The 23,886-nt window shown below is 38.0% G+C and overlaps 2 protein-coding genes across 5 annotated transcripts in view; one reads left to right on the top strand and one right to left on the bottom strand.

Annotated features, from left to right (window-relative positions):
* The window catches only part of LOC123507075 (glycine N-methyltransferase-like), a 45,330-nt gene extending 28,553 nt beyond the window's left edge, over positions 1–16,777 (bottom strand). For 2 of the 4 annotated variants that reach the window (XR_006675580.1, XM_045259628.1), the window contains exons 1-5: positions 10,931–11,090; positions 10,248–10,555; positions 8,795–8,922; positions 8,303–8,432; positions 7,983–8,103 (exon numbers count right to left, since the gene is read on the bottom strand). Coding sequence is in view for 3 of the 4 variants with exons in the window: in XM_045259628.1 (XP_045115563.1) it covers positions 7,983–8,103; positions 8,303–8,432; positions 8,795–8,922; positions 10,248–10,456 (588 nt within the window). In the remaining variant the exon portion in view is untranslated. Of the gene's footprint in view, positions 1–7,982; positions 8,104–8,302; positions 8,433–8,794; positions 8,923–10,247; positions 10,556–10,765; positions 10,897–10,930; positions 11,091–16,572 lie in introns of those variants that run through there. The other 2 variants (XM_045259627.1, XM_045259630.1) reach the window with 2 other exon arrangements.
* Positions 16,778–19,225: 2,448 nt separating this feature from the next.
* Positions 19,226–22,483, top strand: LOC123507205 (zinc finger MYM-type protein 6-like). The gene is made up of 2 exons (XM_045259900.1): positions 19,226–19,784; positions 20,261–22,483. Exon 2 carries the CDS (start codon positions 20,261–20,263, stop codon positions 21,824–21,826), a length of 1,566 nt encoding a protein of 521 aa, XP_045115835.1. The 5' UTR covers positions 19,226–19,784; the 3' UTR covers positions 21,827–22,483.
* Positions 22,484–23,886: the final 1,403 nt, after the last annotated feature.

Raw genomic sequence — 23,886 nt, forward strand, 5'->3', positions numbered from 1 at the left:
GGGTGACAATTACCAATGACCTATCGCCAGAGAGACATATAAACAAAATAATTGGAGAAGTATTGAACTTATTGAGGAACATAAGAGTGGCGTCAGATATTTAGATGAAGAAATGATGAAGAAAATAATTACTGCAATGATAAGACCGAGGCTTGAATATGCAACAATACAGTGGGCTCCGAACTTAAAGAAACACATAAGGAAACTAGAGAAAGTACAGAGGGCTGCAACAAAAATGGTGCCTGACTTAAGAGATTTGACTTATGAAGACAGACTGAAAAGAATGCAACTTCCAACCCTGGAAAACAGAAGAGAAAGGGGAGACCTGATAGCAATATACAGAGTGATGATTGGCATGGAAAAATGGATAGGGAAGATCTGTGTATGTGGAATGAAAGAATGTCGAGAGGGCATGGGAAAAACTAAAATGGCCACTTATAGGAGAGATGTGAAAAATATAGCTTCCTCATAGAAGGGTGGAAGCATGGAATAGTTTAGACGTGGAAGTGGTCAACGCAAGGAATATTCATGATTTTAAGAAAAGCTGGACATTAGTAGATATGGAGACGGGACAACACGAGCATAGCTCTTTTCCGTATGTTACAATTAGGTAAATACAATTAGGTAAATACACACACACACACACACACACACACACACCAGAGAGACATATAAACAAAATAATTGGAGAAGTATTGAACTTATTGAGGAACATAAGAGTGGCGTCAGATATTTAGATGAAGAAATGATGAAGAAAATAATTACTGCAATAATAAGACCGAGGCTTGAATATGCAACAATACAGTGGGCTGAACTTAAAGAAACACATAAGGAAACTAGAGAAAGTACAGAGGGCTGCAACAAAATGGTGCCTGACTTAAGAGATTTGACTTATGAAGACAGACTGAAAAGAATGCAACTTCCACCCTGGAAAACAGAAGAGAAAGGGGAGACCTGATAGCAATATACAGAGTGATGATTGGCATGGAAAAATGGATAGGGAAGATCTGTGTATGTGGAATGAAAGAATGTCGAGAGGGCATGGGAAAAACTAAAATGGCCACTTATAGGAGAGATGTGAAAAATATAGCTTCCTCATAGAAGGGTGGAAGCATGGAATAGTTTAGACGTGAAGTGGTCAACGCAAGGAATATTCATGATTTTAAGAAAAGCTGGACATTAATAGATATGGAGACGGGACAACACGAGCATAGCTCTTTTCCCGTATGTTACAATTAGGTAAATACAATTAGGTAAATACACACACACACACACACACACACACACACACACACAAAAAAAAAAAAATGAAATCAGTAAAAGACCTACTAAAACATCTGAATGACGAGGATAGACAGAACTTAGAAGAGAAGTAGAAGAAATCCATAGAATGGGACCATATCAAGAAGGAACAGTGAGACCAATTAAGATATTACTAAAATCACAAGCAGCAGCAGAAGAAGTACTATATAGAAAACGAAACTCAGAGAAACAGAAGGTTGCAAAGATATATATATAAAGAAAAATAGAAACGAGGAGGAAAGGAAGAGACACAATGAACTGGTGGCAGAAGCAAGAGAAAAAATAATGAAAGGTCAGAGGAGGAGAAGAAGGCATTTTTTGGAGAATTATAGGAGACAGGATAAGGAAATGGTATATAAAAGAGAAAGAAGAGAAAAGAATGGAGCAAGTTTAACTAAAATGATAAGAACAAGAGATTAAAATGATGTATACAAACATAGATGGATTTTATCTAGTAAATTAGAATTAAGAGATTACATAAAGAAAGAAGAACCAGATATTGTATGCCTGGTGGAAACAAAGTTAAATGAGGCAATAAAATAGACATAGATAAAAGGTATAATATATGGAGGAGAGAGAGTGGGTAAAGGAGGAGGAGGAGTCATGATGATGTTAAGGAAGGAGATAGTGGTAAATCAAGTGGAGTTTGGGGAAGGAAAATCAGAAATACTGTATGTTAAGATGCATATTAACAAAAGGAGTTAACAATCATTGGAACATATGTGCCACCAAAACAAACTCATGGACTAACCAAGAATATAGAGACATGATAGATGACACAATAAGGAGTCTTACAAGAATCATTAAGGAAAGGAGAAAAGTGATATTGATAGGAGATTTCAACTGTAAGGAGGTAGACTGGGAAAATTATGAAAGTGGTATGGGGGAAGATGCCTGGGGAGATAGATTCCTGAACCTAATGATAGATAATTTGATGGTCCAAAGAGTAAAGGAAAACACAAGATTCAGAGGAAACGATGAGCCGGCAAGATTAGACCTAGTTTTTACAAGGGATATACCAATTAACGATGATATAAGATACAAGTGCCCATTGGGAAAGAGTGACCATGTAATATTAGAGATGGATATAGAAGAAGGAAAGGAAGATAGAGATGAATCATACAAAGGAGACCGATTAAATTACAGAAAGGCTGATATTGAGAATCTCAAGAACTATTTTAAAACGTAAACTGGGAGGAGATGGAAAACTCATTAACGGTTCAAGAGAAATATAACTTATTTTTGGAAATATACAAAACTGGGGTCAGGGAATATGTTCCAAATATAGACCTAAAGAAGAAGGAAAGAAAGATTGGTTTAATGCAAGATGTGCTAGGGCAAAGGAGAAACGAGATGGAGCATGGAAAAGGTGGAGAAGAAACAGAAATCCAGAAAATAAGGAAAACTTCAAAACAGCAAGAAATGAATATGCTAAGGTGAGAAAGGAAGAAGAAAAGAACTATGAAAAGGACATTGTCGAAAATGTAAGGAACAACCAAAATTGTTCTACAGATTCATAAATGGAAAAATAAGACAAAAAGAAACAATAGAAAGGTTAAAAGGAGAAACGGAATGGTGGAAGACCCAAAAGTATGGCAGAACTGTTAAATAGTAAATTTCATGAGGTCTTTACTAAGGAATCCAAATTTGAAAGACCACAGGGTAATAGAGAGACTGTCTATATGAAAGAGATTAAAGTAACCAAGCTTGAAATAAAAAGTTGATGACGGAATTGGATGAGGAAAAGGCAATGGGACCGGATGAAGTCTCAGGCAGAATACTGAAAGAATGTAGGGAAGAACTAGCAAGTCCAATATACAACATCATAAAATGCTCAATAGAAAATGGAACAGTGCCAGTGGAGTGGAAAAGAGCTGAGGTGGTTCCCATATATAAGAGCGGAAGGAAGGAAGAACCTTTAAATTACAGACCGGTATCACTAACTAGTGTAATATGCAAGATGTGTGAAAAGTAATAAAGAAGCAATGGATCGAGTTTCTTGAAGACAACAAAATATTATCAAATAGCCAATTTGGTTTTAGAAAAGGTCGGTCATGTGTGACAAATTTATTGAGTTTCTACTCTAGAATAGTTGATAAAGTACAAGAGAGAGAGGATGGGTTGACTGTATTTATTTAGATCTAAAAAGGCTTTTGATAAAGTGCCACATGAAAGATTACTATGGAAGTTAGAGGAGAAGGGTGGCTTAAAAGGAAGCACATTGAGATGGATGAAGAATTACTTAAGGGGAGAGAAATAAGGACGATAGTTAAAGATATGAAGTCCAAGTGGAGAACAGTAGACAGCGGAGTGCCACAGGGTCAGTATTGGCACCAATACTTTTTCTCGTATATATAAATGACATGCCAGAGGGAGTGAACAGCTACATAAATCTGTTTATGGACGATGCGAAACTGTGCAGAGTCATTAAACAAAAAGAGGATTGTGAAATACTACAGGAAGACTTAAACAAGATCTGGAAATGGAGCAAAAATGGGAGATGGAATTCAATGTGGACAAAAGCCATGTCATGGAAATGGGAAAAGTGAAAGACGACCAGTGGGAATCTATAAGATGGGAGATGGAGTAGAACTAGAAAAGTAAAAAGGAAAAGGACTTGGGAGTGACAATGGAAGAAAATAATCAACCGGTTAGCCATATTGATAGAATTTTCAGAGAGACGATAATTTGCTAAGGAATATTGGAGTAGCATTTCACTATATGGACAAGGAAATGATGAAGAAATTGATAAGTACTAAAATAAGACCTAGATTGGAATATGCAGGAGTTGTGTGGACTCCCAAAAAGAAACACATAAGAAAATTAGAGAGACTACAAAAATGGCTACAAGAATGGTTCCAGAATTTAAAGGGATGGCATATGAGGAGAGACTAAAGGCAATGGATCTACCAACCTTGGAGCAGAGAAGAGAGAGAGGATCTGATACAAGTTTATAAATTGATTAACGGAATGGATGAAGTGGATAATGAGAAACTGATCCTGAGAGAAGAATATGACTTTAGAAGCACAAGATCGCATAGTAAGAAACTAAGGAAGGGACGATGTCTGAGAGATGTTAAAAATTTAGTTTCCGCAAAGATGTGTTGAGACTTGGAACAGTTTGAGTGAGGAAGTGGTATCAGCAAAGAGTGTACATAGTTTTAAAGAAAAATTGGATAAGTGTAGATATGGAGACGGGACCACACGAGCATAAAGCCCAGGCCCTGTAAAACTACAACTAGGTAAATACAACTAGGTAAATACACACACACAATATATATATATATATATATATATATATATATATATATATATATATATATATATATATATATATATATAGAAAAATAGAAACGAGGAGGAAAGGAAGAGACATAACAAACTGGTGGCAGAAGCAAGAGAAAAAATAATGAAAGGTCAGAGGAGGAGAAGAAGGCATTTTTTGGAGAATTATAGGAGACAGGATAAGGAAATGGTATATAAAAGAGAAAGAAGAGAAAAAATGGAGCAAGTTTAACTAAAAATGATAAGAACAAGAGATTAAAATGATGTATACAAACATAGATGGATTTTATCTAGTAAATTAGAATTAAGAGATTACATAAAGAAAGAAGAACCAGATATTGTATGCCTGGTGAAACAAAGTTAAATGAGGCAATAAAAATAGACATAGATAAAAGGTATACATAGATAAAAAATGAGGCAATAAAATAGACATAGATAAAAGGTATATGGAGGAGAGACAGAGTGGGTAAAGGAGGAGGAGGAGTCATGATGATGTTAAGGAAGGAGATAGTGGTAAATCAAGTGGAGTTTGGGAAGGAAAATCAGAAATACTGTATGTTAAGATACATATTAATAAAAAGGAGTTAACAATCATTGGAACATATGTGCCACCAAAACAAACTCATGGACTAACCAAGAATATAAAGACATGATAGATGACACAATAAGGAGTCTTACAAGAATCATTAAAGAAAGGAGAAAAGTGATATTGGTAGGAGATTTCAACTGTAAGGAGGTGGACTGGGAAAATTATGAAAGTGGTATGGGGGAAGATGCCAGGGAGATAGATTTCTGAACCTAATGATAGATAATTTGATGGTCCAAAGAGTAAAGGAAAACACAAGATTCAGAGGAAACGATGAGCCGGCGAGATTGGACCTAGTTTTTACAAGGGATATACAAATTAACGATGATATAAGATATAAGTGCCCATTGGGAAAGAGTGACCATGTAATATTAGAAATGGATATAGAAGAAGGAAAGGAAGATAGAGATGAATCATACAAAGGAGACCGATTAAATTACAGAAAGGCTGATATTGAGAATCTCAAGAACTATTTTAAAACGTAAACTGGGAGGAGATGGAAAACTCATTAACGGTTCAAGAGAAATATAACTTATTTTTGGAAATATACAAAACTGGGGTCAGGAATATGTCCCAAAATATAGACCTAAAGAAGAAGGAAAGAAAGATTGGTTTAATGCAAGATGTGCTAGGGCAAAGGAGAAACGAGATGGAGCATGGAAAAGGTGGAGAAGAAACAGAAATCCAGAAAATAAGGAAAACTTCAAAACAGCAAGAAATGAATATGCTAAGGTGAGAAAGGAAGAAGAAAGAACTATGAAAAGGACATTGTCGAAAATGTAAGGAACAACCAAAATTGTTCTACAGATTCATAAATGGAAAAATAAGACAAAAAGAAACAATAGAAAGGTTAAAAGGAGAGAAACGGAATGGTGGAAGACCCAAAAGTATGGCAGAACTGTTAAATAGTAAATTTCATGAGGTCTTTACTAAGGAATCCAAATTTGAAAGACCACAGGGTAATAGAGAGACTGTCCATATGAAAGAGATTAAAGTAACCAAGCTTGAAATAAAAAAGTTGATGACGGAACTAGATGAGGAAAAGGCAATGGGACCGGATGAAGTCTCAGGCAGAATACTGAAAGAATGTAGGGAAGAACTAGCAAGTCCAATATACAACATCATAAAATGCTCAATAGAAAATGGAACAGTGCCAGTGGAGTGGAAAAGAGCTGAGGTGGTTCCCATATATAAGAGCGGAAGGAAGGAAGAACCTTTAAATTACAGACCGGTATCACTAACTAGTGTAATATGCAAGATGTGTGAAAAGTAATAAAGAAGCAATGGATTGAGTTTCTTGAAGACAACAAATTATTATCAAATAGCCAATTTGGTTTTAGAAAAGGTCGGTCATGTGTAACAAATTTATTGAGTTTCTACTCTAGAATAGTTGATAAAGTACAAGAGAGAGAGGGATGGATTGACTGTATTTATTTAGATTTAAAAAGGCTTTGATAAAGTGCCACATGAAAGATTACTATGGAAGTTAGAGGAGAAGGGTGGCTTAAAAGGAAGCACATTGAGATGGATGAGGGGGAGAGAAATAAGGATGATAGTTAAAGATATGAAGTCCAAGTGGAGAACAGTAGACAGCGGAGTGCCACAGGGTCAGTATTGGCACCAATACTTTTTCTCGTATATATAAATGACATGCCAGAGGGAGTGAACAGCTACATAAATCTGTTTATGGACGATGCGAAACTGTGCAGAATCATTAAACAAAAAGAGGATTGTGAAATACTACAGGAAGACTTAAACAAGATCTGGAAATGGAGTAAAAAATGGGAGATGGAATTCAATGTGGACAAAAGCCATGTCATGGAAATGGGAAAAGTGAAAGACGACCAGTGGGAATCTATAAGATGGGAGATGGAGTAGAACTAGAAAAGTAAAAAGGAAAAGGACTTGGGAGTGACAATGGAAGAAAACAATCAACCGGTAAGCCATATTGATAGAATTTTCAGAGAGATGTATAATTTGCTAAGGAATATTGGATTAGCATTTCACTATATGGACAAAGAAATGATGAAGAAATTGATAAGTACTAAAATAAGACCTAGATTGGAATATGCAGGAGTTGTGTGGACTCCCATAAAAAGAAACACATAAGAAAATTGGAGAGACTACAAAAATGGCTACAAGAATGGTTCCAGAATTTGAAGGGATGACATATGAGGAGAGACTAAAGGCTATGGATCTACCAACCCTGGATCAGAGAAGAGAGAGAGGGAATCTGATACAAGTTTATAAATTGATTAACGGAATGGATCAAGTGGATAATGAGAAACTAATCCTGAGAGAAGAATATGACATTAGAAGCACAAGATCACATAGTAAGAAACTGAGGAAGGGAAGATGTCTGAGAGATGTTAAAAAATTTAGTTTCTCGCAAAGATGTGTTGAGACTTGGAACAGTTTGAGTGAGGAAGTGGTGTCAGCAAAGAGTGTACATAGTTTAAAAGAAAAATTGGTTAAGTGTAGATATGGAGACGGGGCCACACGAGCATAAAGCCCAGGCCCTGTAAAACTACAACTAGGTAAATACAACTAGGTAAATACACACACACACACACACACACACACACACACACACACACACACACACACACACACACAATACTGACTGATGAAAATATGTATGTAAGGAGCATTCACAGCTTTGAAAATAAATTTGACAAATTAACTTTAAAAGATGGGATATCACAATTTTATAAAAATTCTATAAAAATACATTTAGATAAGAACACAAACACACACACACACATACAAAATTAAAATCCAAATTCACATAACTAGTAAGGTTACTAACATTATAGTAGATATTTTTTGAAGGCGCAGAACCTGTGTCAATGATGTAGTCATAGTTGCGGTGATCAATGACTAAGATTCCACCAGGCTTGACCATCTCAGCAAAGTTACGGAGTGCCAGTCTGGAAGGGGTTGCTTTGTGAGCTGACTAGCAGCATTATTACTTGAATCTGTGTCTGTCCTTTATTACTCACATTCCATATCTCAGACTGGTCTCCTTCTGAGACATCTGGCAAGTGAGCAGACCAATACGTATTCATATTTGAATCTGTGCCTGTCCTTTATTACTCATATCTGTCTCTGTCTCTCTTTGTCTCTCACCTGTGCTCAGACTGGTCTCCTGAGATATCTGGCAAATGAGCAAAAGAATTTCCGAGGCAAACAACTGCATCAAATGTTCCTTGACCCTCAATGTCGTCAGGGAGAGTCAGCCAGTTGGCTTCTTCAATAACTGGAGGAGAGAGAGATGTATCTATGGTAGTTGGTTGGTGGTAATAATTAAACATAACAATGGTGGTTAATGGTGGAAGCAACAGTCATGATAGCACCAGAATAACAGTCTTGTGTGAAAGGAGGAAACAGAACTGACAATTCATAAAAAATGGCAGCAAAATAAAGAGGTACAAGATGACGGATAGAGAGGAAGGTCAATACAGTTTTGCTAAGTTGCTTGAGGAGTTGGAGTGCCTTAATTATGAAATTAGTTGAACTCCCTCTCTTTCTCTCTCTCTCTCTCTCTCTCTCTCTCTCTCTCTCTCTCTCTCTCTCCTATCCTTTCACTTTCTCACTACAGGAGCTCCACCTCTTTCTCACCCCAGTTGTCGAAAGCAGTTTCCTTTCTACGCTGCCACCTTGTCTTCAATGCATACTTGAGCATCTTGTCCGAGAGATCCACGCTGGTTACCTGAAATCCTTCTTCCAATAGCATTATGCTGTCCACCCTGCAATCATGATGGTTAGTTATCAATGAATAACAGTTATGCACCTTCTTTCACTCATATCACTCACTCAAACATAACCATTTCACGGCAGATAGTTTTGAATGAATGAGATTAAGGTTACACGAAATACGATGGAATAGAGAAGGAGAGGACAAGTATGTATGAGTTTGAATGAGAGCAAGTGGAGGCTCATCAGTCAAGACCATCCCTTACAGAAAAGGTGGGAACTTCCAGCCTCCAGACAGTATAAGGGCCACATGGCCATTTGATCAGGTCCATAACACTGCTAAGAAATGCTACTTCATAAAACCATAAGAGTCATGAATATGTAATATATTCATATTATGTATTGGGCTACATGTCATTAAGTTAGTTCTACTGACAACACATAAGTGCTGGCGATTTTCCTATTTTGGGGAGACATGCACTGAAATATGCATCTGTGTCTGGAATGACTTACTGCTGTGAGCAGTTTTCTCAAAACTGACTCTAGCAAAGTGTAAACTACATTCCAGACTGATAGATGGAAACCTGGAAAAGCAGTTGCAAGTAACACCAGCAACAGTATACCAAGTGACATCACATGCCTCGCCAAAGAAAAGCAGATGCAGCCGTCACATTAAAGTTTAGTTATAAAATATTGAAAAATAGTAGTTTTTTTTTTATGGCCCACAACCTACATTAATAATATTCAGGTGGTGCTTGACAGGACAAAGGTTCTCCACTCCTGCCTTACAAAGAGCTCCCAAAAACAATAGTCAGAATACATCACAGTAGACACCACATGAGAGGCCATCCGTCACAACACAACAATGAATGTGTAAAAATACCAAAGAGAATCATAACCTTCAAATATACACTTCACAGAAGAGCAGTTTGGAAGCTAGAAATTCATGTTAGATTTCAGACTTCAGAAGGATATTGATACTGCTGATGTATCCATAATCACATAAACCATTTGGAGATTTATACAAAACTAAAAGTTTTTCCTTCTTTATGTTCGTATGGAAACCAACACCCACTATTAGATACAAACAATGGAGTGGGAGTACAGGTACAGAAACTTGACAGTCACTTTGGAAATATGCATCTTAAGAGTAATTTGAACTGCAATGTGATTTGATGAAAAGAAAAGTAACATACTTACATTCTAAATTATTAGAGATTAGCACATTTGTTCATTTGCTCAAGTGGCCAAGAGATGGTTCCCCTCCAAGACAAATATATCCACCACCACCACCACCACCACCACCACCACCAGGTCCCAATATGGTGTAGAAGTTGAGTATATAAACAATAACAAGTAACATGCTCTCAATGCTTACCCAGTGCCACACGCCACATCCAGAATGTTGTGGCAATTCTGTTTCCGCAGCAGTTGAACAATAAAGTTGCGATACACTTGCGTCCTCTGGTTTTTATCACCGATGTAAACTTCCCAGAGTTTGGCTGCCGTACCATCAGCATACTGGTCCTTCAAACCTTCTGCTGGGATGCCGAGGGTCCGGGTGCGATACACTCTGTTGTCAGTCATCTTTGTGGTGGTGGTGTGGTGGCGGTGGTGGTGGTTTGGCAGTTGTCAGCAGCTGGGCTACACCTGCCTCTTGTTGGATTGTAGTATGTTGTGGTGAGTCTGTTAATGAAGAAATATTGGTTGTTAGCATTCTATTCTGTTAATGAAGAAATATTGGTTGTTAGCATTCCATATCCTCAGTGATATAATTTTAAATACAGCCTAAAATTGAAGATCAACATCCCAGCCAAAAGAATGACTGATAACACCAACACTAAACTGATAAAATCTATCCAGAAATTAAAGCCAAGTTACGAAAAAGCCCCTCACCTCTCTCTCTCTCTCTCTCTCTCTCTCTCTCTCTCTCTCTCTCTCTACAGATGAAGTGGGCAGAAGTTAAATACACATCATTATTATCATAACCATGAATTTTCAAACTGAAGAAGATTGATATAAAACTTCAGGTAAAAAGTATTGAGGAGCAAAATAACTAACAATAAAATGGAGCCTTGTTTATAAATGAGGTCACTAAATGAAGCAGCAAGTGGCAGTGCTACTTTCAGCAGCAAGATGACCACAAGTGTGTTGCTCCAGCAGTCTCACAATTCTCACTGTGAGGAGTTTGCACATCCCTATACACTGGTCTTCTTTGATCTATTATCATGGTTCCTCAAGTACCTATATAAGTGATTAGATAAAGGATGATTACAAATGAGAAGTATAATATTCAGTTCCCACTGGCCTAACATACAAATATGTAAAGGAAAATCCTACTCACTATTCTTCATAAGAATACAGAGCTACAAAGTAACTTACTTGCTTACAAAGCCAACAAGTCAAGAGATTTTATATTATGACATCTTTACATAATCAATCACTGTACTTAAGTCTAGCAGTCTTTTTGCTTAGGTTCTAGTCCTTCATATATAACACTAGCATTTTCAGAAATTTTCACATCTCTTCTCTAATCAATCTGACAAGGTTTCTGAACCATATATTTCAGCATAATTCTACATGAAGCACCTGTAGTATGTTTCTTAATATTCATCCAAGAGAACACATGTTGAGCACCATTTTCATGGGAAATGAGCTAAGCCTCTTCAGAAGCAGCCTGTCATTGAGCAATTCCTTCTGCCTGTCAACTCAGTGCACTAAGCTTTCCTGGCCAGACACCTCCCTCAATCTCTTCCATCCATTCTAACATACTTCAAAGATGGCTCCTGGTTCCCTCCCAACCCCCACTGCATGTCACACCAAACAAGACAACTGATCCTCAGTATCACTGCTTTACACACTGGCTCCACTCTTTGGTTTGCACAATGCACACTGCAAGTAAAGTCACCATGTGTGGCCAACTGAAAATAATAAGCAAGTGAGCCATGACTTGTAACCTAATGTGTCTGAACTATACATGATAGTAGACTTCATTAAATGCTTTCATCACACTAGTATAATTATTATTATTTGTTGTTGTTGCCAATTCTAAAGCAATTTTCTCAACTTCCTTATAGTAATAATAGAGAACAAAAAGACCTGTAATGAATGATGCTCTTATAATAAAAAAAAATCTAGCATAAGAGCAAGGAGGTACAGTCACTAACTGTAGTCTGTTCACTTTAGTCTGAGCCGAGAAGCCGAGCCTCATTTAAAAGGAGGCCGCTGATTGGCTGGCCCCCTCTCTCACTCACCTTGTGTTGAAAGGCTGCGTCACGAATGCTTTGTGGTACATGCTTTTGTTTTATGCGTTATATCTCATCTTATACACATAACAGACAGTTTCTGTTGGTACCGTTACACTCAACAGTAAATGCAGAAGCTTTGATACTCGGGGAAAACAATTAATAAGCAACTATGAAGAAGTTTTAGTGAGTTGAAGTGGAAAACTTTTCGCGACATCTTTATAAGACGGTTTACTTATCATCATATCCTTTGGATATATTCAAAGGAATGTTGTTATAAATTATTGCATTTCATAAAAGAATGTCTCCTGAACGGTATGCAACTTCCAAATTATAGGTAAAAGAGAATGTAAGCGAAATAGAGAATTATTTATGGGAAAGTATGACTCGCGAGGAAGGGTGCGGCGGAGTGCCGCCAGTGAAGACACACTGCTGGTTCACCTTGATCCAGTTATAACTGGATTATGCTTCCACCGCAACCACTCCTCCGTGCCCTTCCTAGCAAGTCATACTTTCCCATAAATAATACTCTATTTTGCTTACATTATCTTCTAACTATAATTTGATAGTTGCATTACCTTCAGGAGACATCCCTTGATGAAATGCAATAGTTTAAAGCAGCATTCCTTATAATATATACACAGAAAATGATGATAAATAAACTGTGTTATAAAGTTATCGCAATGCAGCCTTCACTTCAACTCGTCAAAACTTCTTTATTGTTGCATATTGCTATTTTTCCTTGAGTATCGAAAGTTCCGTATTCACTGCTCAGGCTAAAGGTACCAACAGAAATTATCTGTCATGTGCATGAGACAAGATATAAGGAATAAAACATAAACATGTACCACAAGAGCTGTCAGTACACAGCCTCTCAACACAGTGAGCGGGGAGCGTGCCAGCCAATCAGCTCTCGCCTTACCTCCATCCTCACCTCCTGGATACAGTATCGTGTTGTGCTGCCCACCGTCACTTGCCCGTCACCGCGAGTGACACCGTCTCATAAATAATTATGTAATTCGCTTACATTATCTTTTAACTATAATTTGGAAGATGCATACCATACAGGAGACATTCTTTTATGAAATGCAATCATTTATAACAGCATTCCTTTAAATATATCCAAAGGATATGATGATAAGTAAAACGTCTTATAAAGATGTCGCGAAAAGTTTTCCACTTCAACTCACTAAAACTTCTTCATAGTTGCTTATTAATTGTTTTTCCCCGAGTATCAAAGCTTCTGCATTTACTGTTGAGTGTAACGGTACCAACAGAAACTGTCTGTTATGTGTATAAGATGAGATATAACGCATAAAACAAAAGCATGTACCACAAAGCATTCGTGACGCAGCCTTTCAACACAAGGTGAGTGAGAGAGGGGGCCAGCCAATCAGCGGCCTCCTTTCAAATGAGGCTCGGCTTCACGGCTCAGACTTAGGTGAACAGACTATAGCAAAATCATGAGACCTTCATTAGGAAAACAACATATAAATACAAAGATGCATATCATACAAATAATACAATAAACTATTTGAAGCATTCTCTCTCTCTCTCTCTCTCTCTCTCTCTCTCTCTCTCTCTCTCTCAAGTCAGCCTGACACTTTCCAAGTACAAAATCTGCCAAAGAAATCAATGCTTTCAACAAGCCTTCATAATAAACGATTAGTAAATAAGGACACCATTGAATATGAGAAGCCTGAAACACTACCTGAACCTTATCACTCCAATACACAGCACTCCAGATGTATTATCTGAGAACATTCCACACTCTCAACAGTATAAACTCAGTGATATGGTTTGTTCATTTGTTTTGTCTCTCCTCTGTTTGAGTGTCGTCATATATTTGTGTAAGTCTTGCATTTCAGAATTTCGTCTTTATAAAATAAAATATTTTCCAGTCTGCGATGACAAAAGAGCAGCATAAACCAGAACTCACCTTCCTGCTTCAGGATTTGCCCACTGAAAAGCAGAAGAGGCACATAAAGGAACACCTCTTCTGAACTGGGACTTACAGAAGGAAGGTTGGAGAAGCCACTCTCCACATCACAGGAAGACAAAAAAATAGGATAGAGTAAAGCAAGTAAACACGGCGTTTCAATTCAAGCATGAGATTAAAAGGAGCCCATGCTTGTTTTAATATAGAAGTTCTATCATAACAACGTAGTGTTACTTTCATAAACTATTACTAAATTGTAAACAGAGAGAACCTAGTACATTGATTATGGAACAGGGATGGAGTGCATTTTAACTAGGAAGACCAAGATCATTGGAATTTGAATATACAAATGGGAGATGTTGGGAACCTAGAAAGGTTATTGATGGATGTGTAGCTATATAAAATTGAAGGAGCCTCAGGAGCTCACATTACCCTGGGAGAAGGAGAGCAAGAGGACAGTGAACAATGACCCATTTGTATAAGGTACCCTAGGGACATTAAGACCAAGGAAACCTAAGTGCCTCCTAAGAGTTGTTGTAAAGCATCCCTGCTATACACAGAAGTGCAGGACATGCTACATTGGACCCCCACTGGAGGACTGATAGACCCCAAGGAAGCCCTGGGCTCTGAAGGATTACTATAAAGATGATATGGGAGATAACCTATAGTGGGGCTGGTAATACAACCCAGGACAGAGGACCAGATTGGGTGATTGTGATGCCTCTATCACACCATCCCAGGGCAATGGCTGATGGTGGTTAACGGACCACTCTGAAGCCACCCAGAGACTCTAAGTTGATAAGTCTTCCAAGTAGCCGTAATATAGAATGGATGGAAAACTTTGATTACCCAAGGGAGAGAGATGGAGTGAATGAATAACAACCCAAAACTTCTTCAATTACTGAGAGAACAATGAAATATATAAGGCAGTGGTATGAATTTCCTAGCAACTAAGAGATGGCCTGTGCATTGTGGCTTGGGGGAGGAGGGGGCAATCCTTGGTTGCTTTACCAAATCCCATCTAGTTTCCTCTATTTAAAATCATGCACACAGCACATCTACCGTTCATTTCCACGTGAAAGTTAATCCATGAAAGGACTATCTGTAATAAGTTTCCCTAAACCAAGTTGAAGAGGATTTAGGATGGGTATAGTAGTGAAAAGGAGAAGCAAAAACAAACCCAATAATAAAGAGTAGTTAATAACGGAAAGACAGCCAATCAGAAAAGGTCAAGCCAGGTAGAGGAAGAGGATGTGACACAAGGCATTGTTAACCCCTGGCCATCTTTCTGGCTCTAGCTTGCATCCATGGCCTATCTTCCTGCTCCTTCATGCTATGCTTATCCCCCTGGGCTTCCCAGTACTTCAAACCCTCCACCAGATATGGCAAATACAGTGACCATGAGGTGGCTCAAAGCAGCAACAGCCATAGTAATAGCTATAGGGGTCAGCGACTTCCCTGCAGACATGGCCATAACCACCACACCCACACAAAGAGGCAACAGGTGAGGAGGCTGTGCCTCTTGACATCTTCTGCTGGGGTGACACTTGAAAACTCCTCCACGAAGAAGACTGGAAGTGGCGTCACAGCATGTAAGTGCTCCCCTCCATCCACTACTACTCCCTGCTTCCCTTGTCTTCTGTTAGATTAGCAATTTTGTCCTCTACTGGTCACTGTCTAGAATGAGGGATAGTTACACAGGGTCACCCCCTAACAGAACAATAATTCAAACACCTCCTCAGCTTAGGTGCTTTGGGCTTTCTAACCTCACACTAAGTTTTTTTCTTTCCTTTATAAAGTAAACTACCATAATCACAAACTATTACTTTCTCATTCCCTACTCCCCCTTGGTAGGGAATGTGATTAGATTGTCTCATTATTTTTTCATCAGTCAGTGGTCATTATCCACATGTCACTTGGTAATTCCTAATACAGTACACTAGCATGTGACTGATAAGCCTTTGGGTGGTGTCCAGGAGAGCAGGGAAGGCAAGTTTGATGATGTGCAATAAGAACTTGACTAAGACCACCATAACTTAACACAGGTCTACTTCTTGACCACAAACTTCAATGTAAAATGACCTAATTAACTTACACCTTTACAAAATAAAAAGACTGCTTGAAAGAAATATGTAAAGAGACATAGCACATGGGAAAAGTCTCTTACTCCTTTGCAAGAAACCACTACCAAATGACCAGAGTTACCTACACCATCACACAGAGCGAGGTTTGTATGCAAGAAATATGTCAGTCCTCGAAAATTGTAGATCATTCACATACATAAGTCCCATAATCCAACAAAACATATTTTCCAGAGAGAGAGAGAGAGAGAGAGAGAGAGAGAGAGAGAGAGAGAGAGAGAGAGAGAGAGAGAGAGAGAGCAGCTAATCTCCACACCAAACACTGATCTGATAACCCAACGACTACGAGCAATGCTGACCAGGGTATGACAGGCCAGGGCGAGGAGAGAGTGAATGTGCACCCACCTGTCAACACCCTACATAAACACACACACTCACTTTGAGCAACGCTGGGTACATTTAAGATCACGATATAACTGCTTATTTCTGGTTATAACTCCTTAGTAGACTTTGTGTATACTTGTACGTTATCTGCTTTTATCTGTCACAATCTGCCACACTGGCCCGCCCGACCACTTGTAGGTGTACGCGTGTCGCCGCATCAGCTGACGACTGCTTCCCTCAGCTGCCACCTCATAACCTCCTCCTCCTCCTCTTGGAACCCGTATCTCTTTCTCTCTCTCTCTCTCTCTCTCTCTCTCTCTCTCTGTTCTTGAAAGCCAGTGAATAGCAGAACACTACTGTATATCTTATACCAAGAAGCAGCATTCCACATGAACACAACTGTTATTATTATTCGTCTCTTTTCTTTCTGTATTCGTTTGTTTGTGATATTTGTTTACCTACATTTTTAACACTGTTTATCTACCAGCTATTTTTCCTAAATGTTTGCAAATATTTTTATGCTCTTTAATGTTAATCATTGCTATCTAATTCACCACAAAACCAAAATTCATCATGGAGAACTGCATTTTTCATGATTGCCAGCGCACGTACTTGTGTTCTACTGTGATATGCTGCTACTATAAAACTAATATATATATATATATATATATATATATATATATATATATATATATATATATATATATATATATATATATATATATATGTGTGTGTGTGTACTTACTAATACAACAACTACTACTACGTATACTAGTACTACTACTGTCCAAATATCCACACGTTCAGGCTATTCATTTTTATTGTGATGGGTCAGTCAATGGCAGCAGGTCTGGATGTGGGCTCTTCATCCGTGACTACATCTCTGCCAGTCTCTACACTGACACTGAGGTTTCCAGGCGGCTCCTTGCACCCATGTCTTCCACTAGAGCAGAACTGTATGCTGTACTGGAGGCGCTCCACATTGTGGCGCCTCTCCATAAGAATGTATATTTCTTTATTGACAGTCAGGCTGCATTGTACGCCCTTCAATCCACCTCCCCCATGGACTGTGATCTAGTTAATAAGTGTCTTGATCTCATCCACGCCCTAGAAGGTGCTGGTGCCACGGTCCATTTCATCTGGATACCCTCTCATGTGGGTATCCCGTTAAATGAAAAAGCAGACCACCTTGCTCAGTGTGCCCTACAAGATGACACAGTGGACCCTGGCACTGAGTACACTCTGGGTTATGTTAAGAGTAGCATTAAGGACTTTGTACAAAGTAGCATTAGTGATCAGTTGGAGCTTTGTTGCCATAGGGGCAGTAGCACTAGTCTTCACTATGCACGTGTCTCCCAGAGCTGTGCTTACACCTACGGGAGACACACTGCATCACATGACAGGGTGGCAATGAGGCTCAGATTAGGCTACAAATACTTTTGGGAAGTCAGTGCTTCTCCTGGTGTGTGCTGTGTGCTGTGTGCTACACCAAGGGGACACACTCTGCGTCACTATATCATGGAATGTCCTCTCATTGCTAAATTTAGGCCACAAGGTCAGCATGACTTGTACAGCCTCATTGACCATCTCCTAGACTCTGCCACCCTCAGGGATATACTCAGGGAATATCCTCAGTTTGCTCCCAGACTGTAGGATGTCTTAGGCAATAAGGTGTGCAATATGTGTATTTATTTATTGAAATGCTTGTATTCTTGTTGTGTATACTGTCCAGAGTTATTTTTGTGATACTTTAACCTTAAGTCTTTGCCCAGGGAGTGGGTGGCAAGGCCCATCCTCCTCCTTTGTTGTAATTATTTATTAATTCAACAATAAATGTATCAATCAATAGTACTACTACTACTACTACTACTACTACTACTACTACTAGCTACTACTATAACACCAGGCATATTTTACTTACCCAAATGCATGCATATATATATATATATATATATATATATATATATATATATATATATATATATATATATATATATATATATATATATATATATATATATATATATATATATATATATATATATATATATATATATATATATATATATATATATATATATATATATATATATATAGCTATAAATAATCAAATTTACTATAGCCTACATATGCACGTGTGAGGACGGCATCTCAGTGGAGTTTTTTGTTTAATCGTTTTTGTTACACTCTGGCAGTTTTCCTCTTTTCAATAGAAAAAGGAGAGGAAGAAGGAAAAAAAAAAAAAAAAAAAGCCAGGGTACTCCAAGATGGATGTACATACGATACCGCCGCAAGCTGAGCTGCATGATTCATTACCATGCATCTGCTTCGATCTAATACTTCATTATGTGAGGCAGAGAGGCGATCGAGGATCATGGATCAAGGATATGACGTTCTTGCAATATATATTTACAATTGGCTGGGACGAATTCCTCAATGATTGTTTAGATTTCATTGCAGCATACAGAATCTCTCTCTCTCTCTCTCCATAAAACTTTATGGGCATTTTTTTTTTTTTTTTTCACATGCTCACAATGCCAGCTAGGTTAATATGATTAAAACATGATTAGCAGGAATAAGTCTTGAAAATTTGTTGCTTTTGAAAATAGTTGTGGTGAGAGCAGTGTTTCAGTATATGAGCTTATAGTGACAAGCTCACAACAAACTGACGCAATGAAGCCTGGCAACCCGGGATGGCACTCGATTGTTTAGAGCAGTGATAGTCAACCTGGGTGCATGGTGCACCCCAGGGTGCATGATTTTTTTCAAAGGGTACATGGAAATAATGGGGTACATGGAGGGGTACATGACAAGGCTAGTGTGTACAAGAATGCACACTACGAAAAGGTGTTTTAGGAAGAAAATTGTAAGTGTAATGTAAGAAATTAATTTAAATTGAGATTATAGTATTAAAAATATGTGTATTATATTAGTATATTACACTCAGTATTAACTATAGTTACTATACACAGTATAAAGAGCCATTCCCCAGATAGGCAGATACTGCCCCAAAGTGTGGGGAAAAGTATGAGGAATTTGGTATAGGTACTTTTCACGACGGGTTTTGTGACACAATTCGCGCCTCACGGGTTGGCAACATTGCAGCTTGCGGGCCTGCGGCGGTGTACTGGTATTAGACGTGTCACTGGCGCTGGTAGTAGAGGTATACACTCAGTACAGTGCTACCCTCATTCTACCTTCACGTTCCTTCGGACGCACAGTCAAGTTGACTCCCGACTTAACCACTCAAAATCGCTCGTATATTGGTGAGTAGTAAATAATGATAGGTGGATGGAAGGAAACACGGGTATGCAGATCAGACAATTTCTCATTTAATTTCGCTGTTGCTTCTTTCCCCTGAAGAAGCAACAACGAAAATACTCGGGAAATTAACTCTGATGTACACTTGTACAGTACATACCCGTGTCGTGTTTCCTTCCATTCACCTATCCACACATGTCACAATGTCTTGAATATGAGTTAATTTGTGTTTGTGGCATGTAGACGGCGAGAAGTACCAGACTGGGTGCATTATGATTATATAATTATTTTCAGGGGCACTCATAGGATATTTTACCAGGATAGACGAGGCTAAAACTAGAGTAGTTATTATTATTATTATTATTATTATTATTATTATTATTATTATTATTATTATGCAGGAATATACTGAGATGGCAGAATATAGCATGGTAGATTTGTAATAAAACAAAGCTTATTGGAGAATTTGTTTTTCCTGCAGATGGCTTTGCTCAAGTACTTCAAGAAACCCGGTGTTACTGATGAACTACGACCTGAGGAACTGGATAAAAGGCAAACAACAAGTGATGAAAATGGACAGGAAGATCACCCAACTGGATCAGTTTTACCAACACCGAAGAATGGCGGTGAAACGAGCTTCAAGCAAAAAAGGCATCATCCATCAAGTACGTCCATTCAATTGAAATCAAAGCGAAGGAAGTGGAATAATGACTATGTGAAGTATGGATTTTATTTGCCAAATGAAGAGGAGCAGAATCCTTATCCAGCTACTCGAGCTGAACTCAAAAAGCAACAACGCTCCTTCGATAGCATTATGGTCCATCAAGAAAAGGAAGAGAAGTCCCTTCTAATGACATCAATGGAAATAGCACATATACTTATGAAAAATAAGAAACCTTTCACTTTAGCTGAGACAGTCATTCTTCCATGCTTAGAAATAGCTGCCCAGCATCTTCATGGAGGCAAGAAACCACGTGATAAGGTTCGGAGTATTCCACTTTCAGACTCCTCAATGAAACGTCGATCTGTGGCAGTCGCTGAAGATTTGAAGGATCAGCTACTTACAAGGCTCAGGGCAGCACCCTGGTTTGGTTTGCAGTTCGATGAAACCACTGACATTGTAAATGTTGCTCAACTTTTAGCTTACTGCCGCTTTCCTGACAGTCAGTCCAAGAAAATTGTAGAACATTTCCTATTTTGTTTACCACTAGGTGTGCAGACAACAGCAGAGGAAATATTCACCAAGATAAATGAGTTTATGGTCAAGAATAATCTGAGCTGGAAAAAATGTGCTTGTGTTACCACAGATGGGGCTGCAGCAATGGTTGGAAGTAAGAAAGGTGTTGTTAAGAAAATTAAGGATGTTGCTCCCAGCTGCTGTTCTATTCACTGTATAATACATCGGGAGGCATTGGCTGCCAAGAATTTACTGTCAAATGTGGGGAAAAGTGATTTTGACGAAATCATCAGTGATGTGGTAAAGATAGTGAATAATATCCGTGCAAAAGCAAAAAAGAGTCGCATGTTTGAACAGCTTTGCAAGGAAATGGATGCAGAATTTTCTAAGCTCCTACTTCATGCAGAAGTTCGTTGGCTGTCTTGTGGCAAAGTGTTGAACAGATTTCTAACACTAAGAGAAGAAGTGTGTGTATTTCTGACAGAAGAAGAAGACGAAAGGGCTGTCAAGCTCCAGGACAACTACTGGATTGCCAGATTATCATACATGGCTTCTATCTTTGAGAAACTGAATCAATTAAACCTATCCCTTCAAGGCTTTGGTGGGGATATTTTTGATGTCACTGGCAAGATTGAAGCTTTCAAGTTAAAGATTGGGTTATGGAAAAGAAAAGTTGAAACTAAGGACTTCGGTAGTTTCTCCTTCCTTGATCAGTTCTTGAAAGAGTGCAACTGGGAAGTGCTATCTCCTTCGCTGGAAGAAAATATTAAGGATTTTGTTATTTTTCATCTGGACAGTCTGGAAAAGAAGTTTAGTATCTATTTCCTGATCAAGAGGCAAGAGCACTCGAAGAATGTATGTGGATTGTGAACCCTTTGTCTCAGCTAATACCAGATTAGCCAATCTGGAATCATTGACACCTACTTTGCTAGAACTGTCCACTGATTTTGCACAGAAGTCATCATTCCATGAATTCTCCTACTATGGAGATTTCTGGTGCTCACTTTTAGGAATTCCAGAGTACCAAGAACTTGCACGAATGGCCATGACTTATCTAGTGCGGATGCCAACAACATATCTGGCAGAGAAAGGCTTCTCTAATCTGGTGGATATTAAAACAAAAAAGCGAAACCAGTTACAAGATGTGGATTCTCTGATGAGGGGGGCACTGGAAAGTGAAATAAAACCTCGCTTTGAAAAGATTGTTGGAACAATGCAGCAGCAACCCAGCCACTGAATATAAAACCTTTTTAATTTGCTGTTTTATAACTTGTGTGTATACAATGTGATATTCCATTTGTATTTTTTTTTCAAACCATTTGAAAAATCACATTATTTGTACATTTAAAAATAGAAATACAAAAGGTATACACATATAATTATATTGTTTTATTATACAGTTACCACCTATATAATTGTTTAGGACCAAGTAGCTATTTTTTATATTTAAAATAGAGACCTAATACTTTTATTTATATATTTTCGGTCTTAAAAATAAAAAACTGATTTTTTTTTTTTTTTTTTTTTTTTTTGTCGACGGCGCTAGGGTACATGAATTTTTCAAGAGCTCCCGGAAGGGTGCATGATCTTAGAAAAGGTTGAAGAACACTGGTTTAGAGTAGCAACACTTACTCAAGGCACCGCGCCAAACGTGCCGCGCGAATTGATGCGTAGTATATTTATGCATAGAAAAGCTGAAAAGAATAACCTACCTTACATGAACCAATGTTGATAATGAAATAAATAAATAAACAAATATGATAGGGAAATAAAGGATGAACATGAAAGAAAATTATCGATTTTAAGATGCTTATTGTGCAATGCGCTGCTATTAAGAACACTAAATAAATAAATATATATATATATATATATATATATATATATATATATATATATATATATATATATATATATATATATATATATATATATATATATATATATATGTGTGTGTGTGTGTGTGTGTGTTTACCTTGGGCAACGCTCCTTTGCTCAAAAGTTCTCCTTTCAGGCATACTGGAGTATTGGAAAAAGACAGACGCGTATGCGTCTCTTACCTCACAACATACTATAACACGTGACATCTTAGGCAAGCTGCTGAAATCTTTAAGGTATTACTGTGTGGCCAATGACAGAAATGGCGCAGCGCGGCGAGATAAAACATGATGCCCGTCGAGTGTTTTGAATAACTTATCTCACTCCTGTGCGTACCGCGTAGGGGCCGTACGGCGTAGATAGGCTACTATACCCGCGGTCCAGATGTATGTATATCTGGACAGTGACTATACCTACAATACACACACACATATGAGGTGTGTTCAATAAGTAATGAGAAAATGTTAGGAGAGACATTAAATATGGTATGATCTAAATACTTTTTCATGGAGAAGTACACACACATATACTCTACAAAATTACCCACTGACAACTTCCTATGTTTGTGTGCAGCAGGGTTGCCAGACACAACACATGAAAAAAGGACAGACCTGCTTTAAAAAAAGGACATTTGCCTCCAAAAAAGGACAGCACAACAAAAGTGTGTATATATATATATATATATATATATATATATATATATATATATATATATATATATATATATATATATATATATGTGTGTGTGTGTGTGTGTGTGTGTGTGTGTGTTTAAGGTATGTGTTTAAAAGTGTATAACAGCAGAGAGAGAGAGAGAGAGAGAGAGAGAGAGAGAGAACTTGCAGGGTTATATGAAATTTAACAACATTTAGGCTAGACTGGGAAGCTGGGAGAGGGAGCGCTTTTTAAGGAGTTGCCGGTTGCTTATTATAGTTACCAGTCTGCGATCCCACAGAAAATCATAAGTTTATAATATGCTCGATTTATTTTCATATAACACAAGAACAAATATGATAAAACAATAAAAGATAGGAAGTTGCAGAAACAAATTTATT

The sequence above is a fragment of the Portunus trituberculatus genome, chromosome 21 (genome assembly GCF_017591435.1).
Source record: "Portunus trituberculatus isolate SZX2019 chromosome 21, ASM1759143v1, whole genome shotgun sequence".
Classification (NCBI taxonomy): domain Eukaryota; kingdom Metazoa; phylum Arthropoda; class Malacostraca; order Decapoda; family Portunidae; genus Portunus; species Portunus trituberculatus.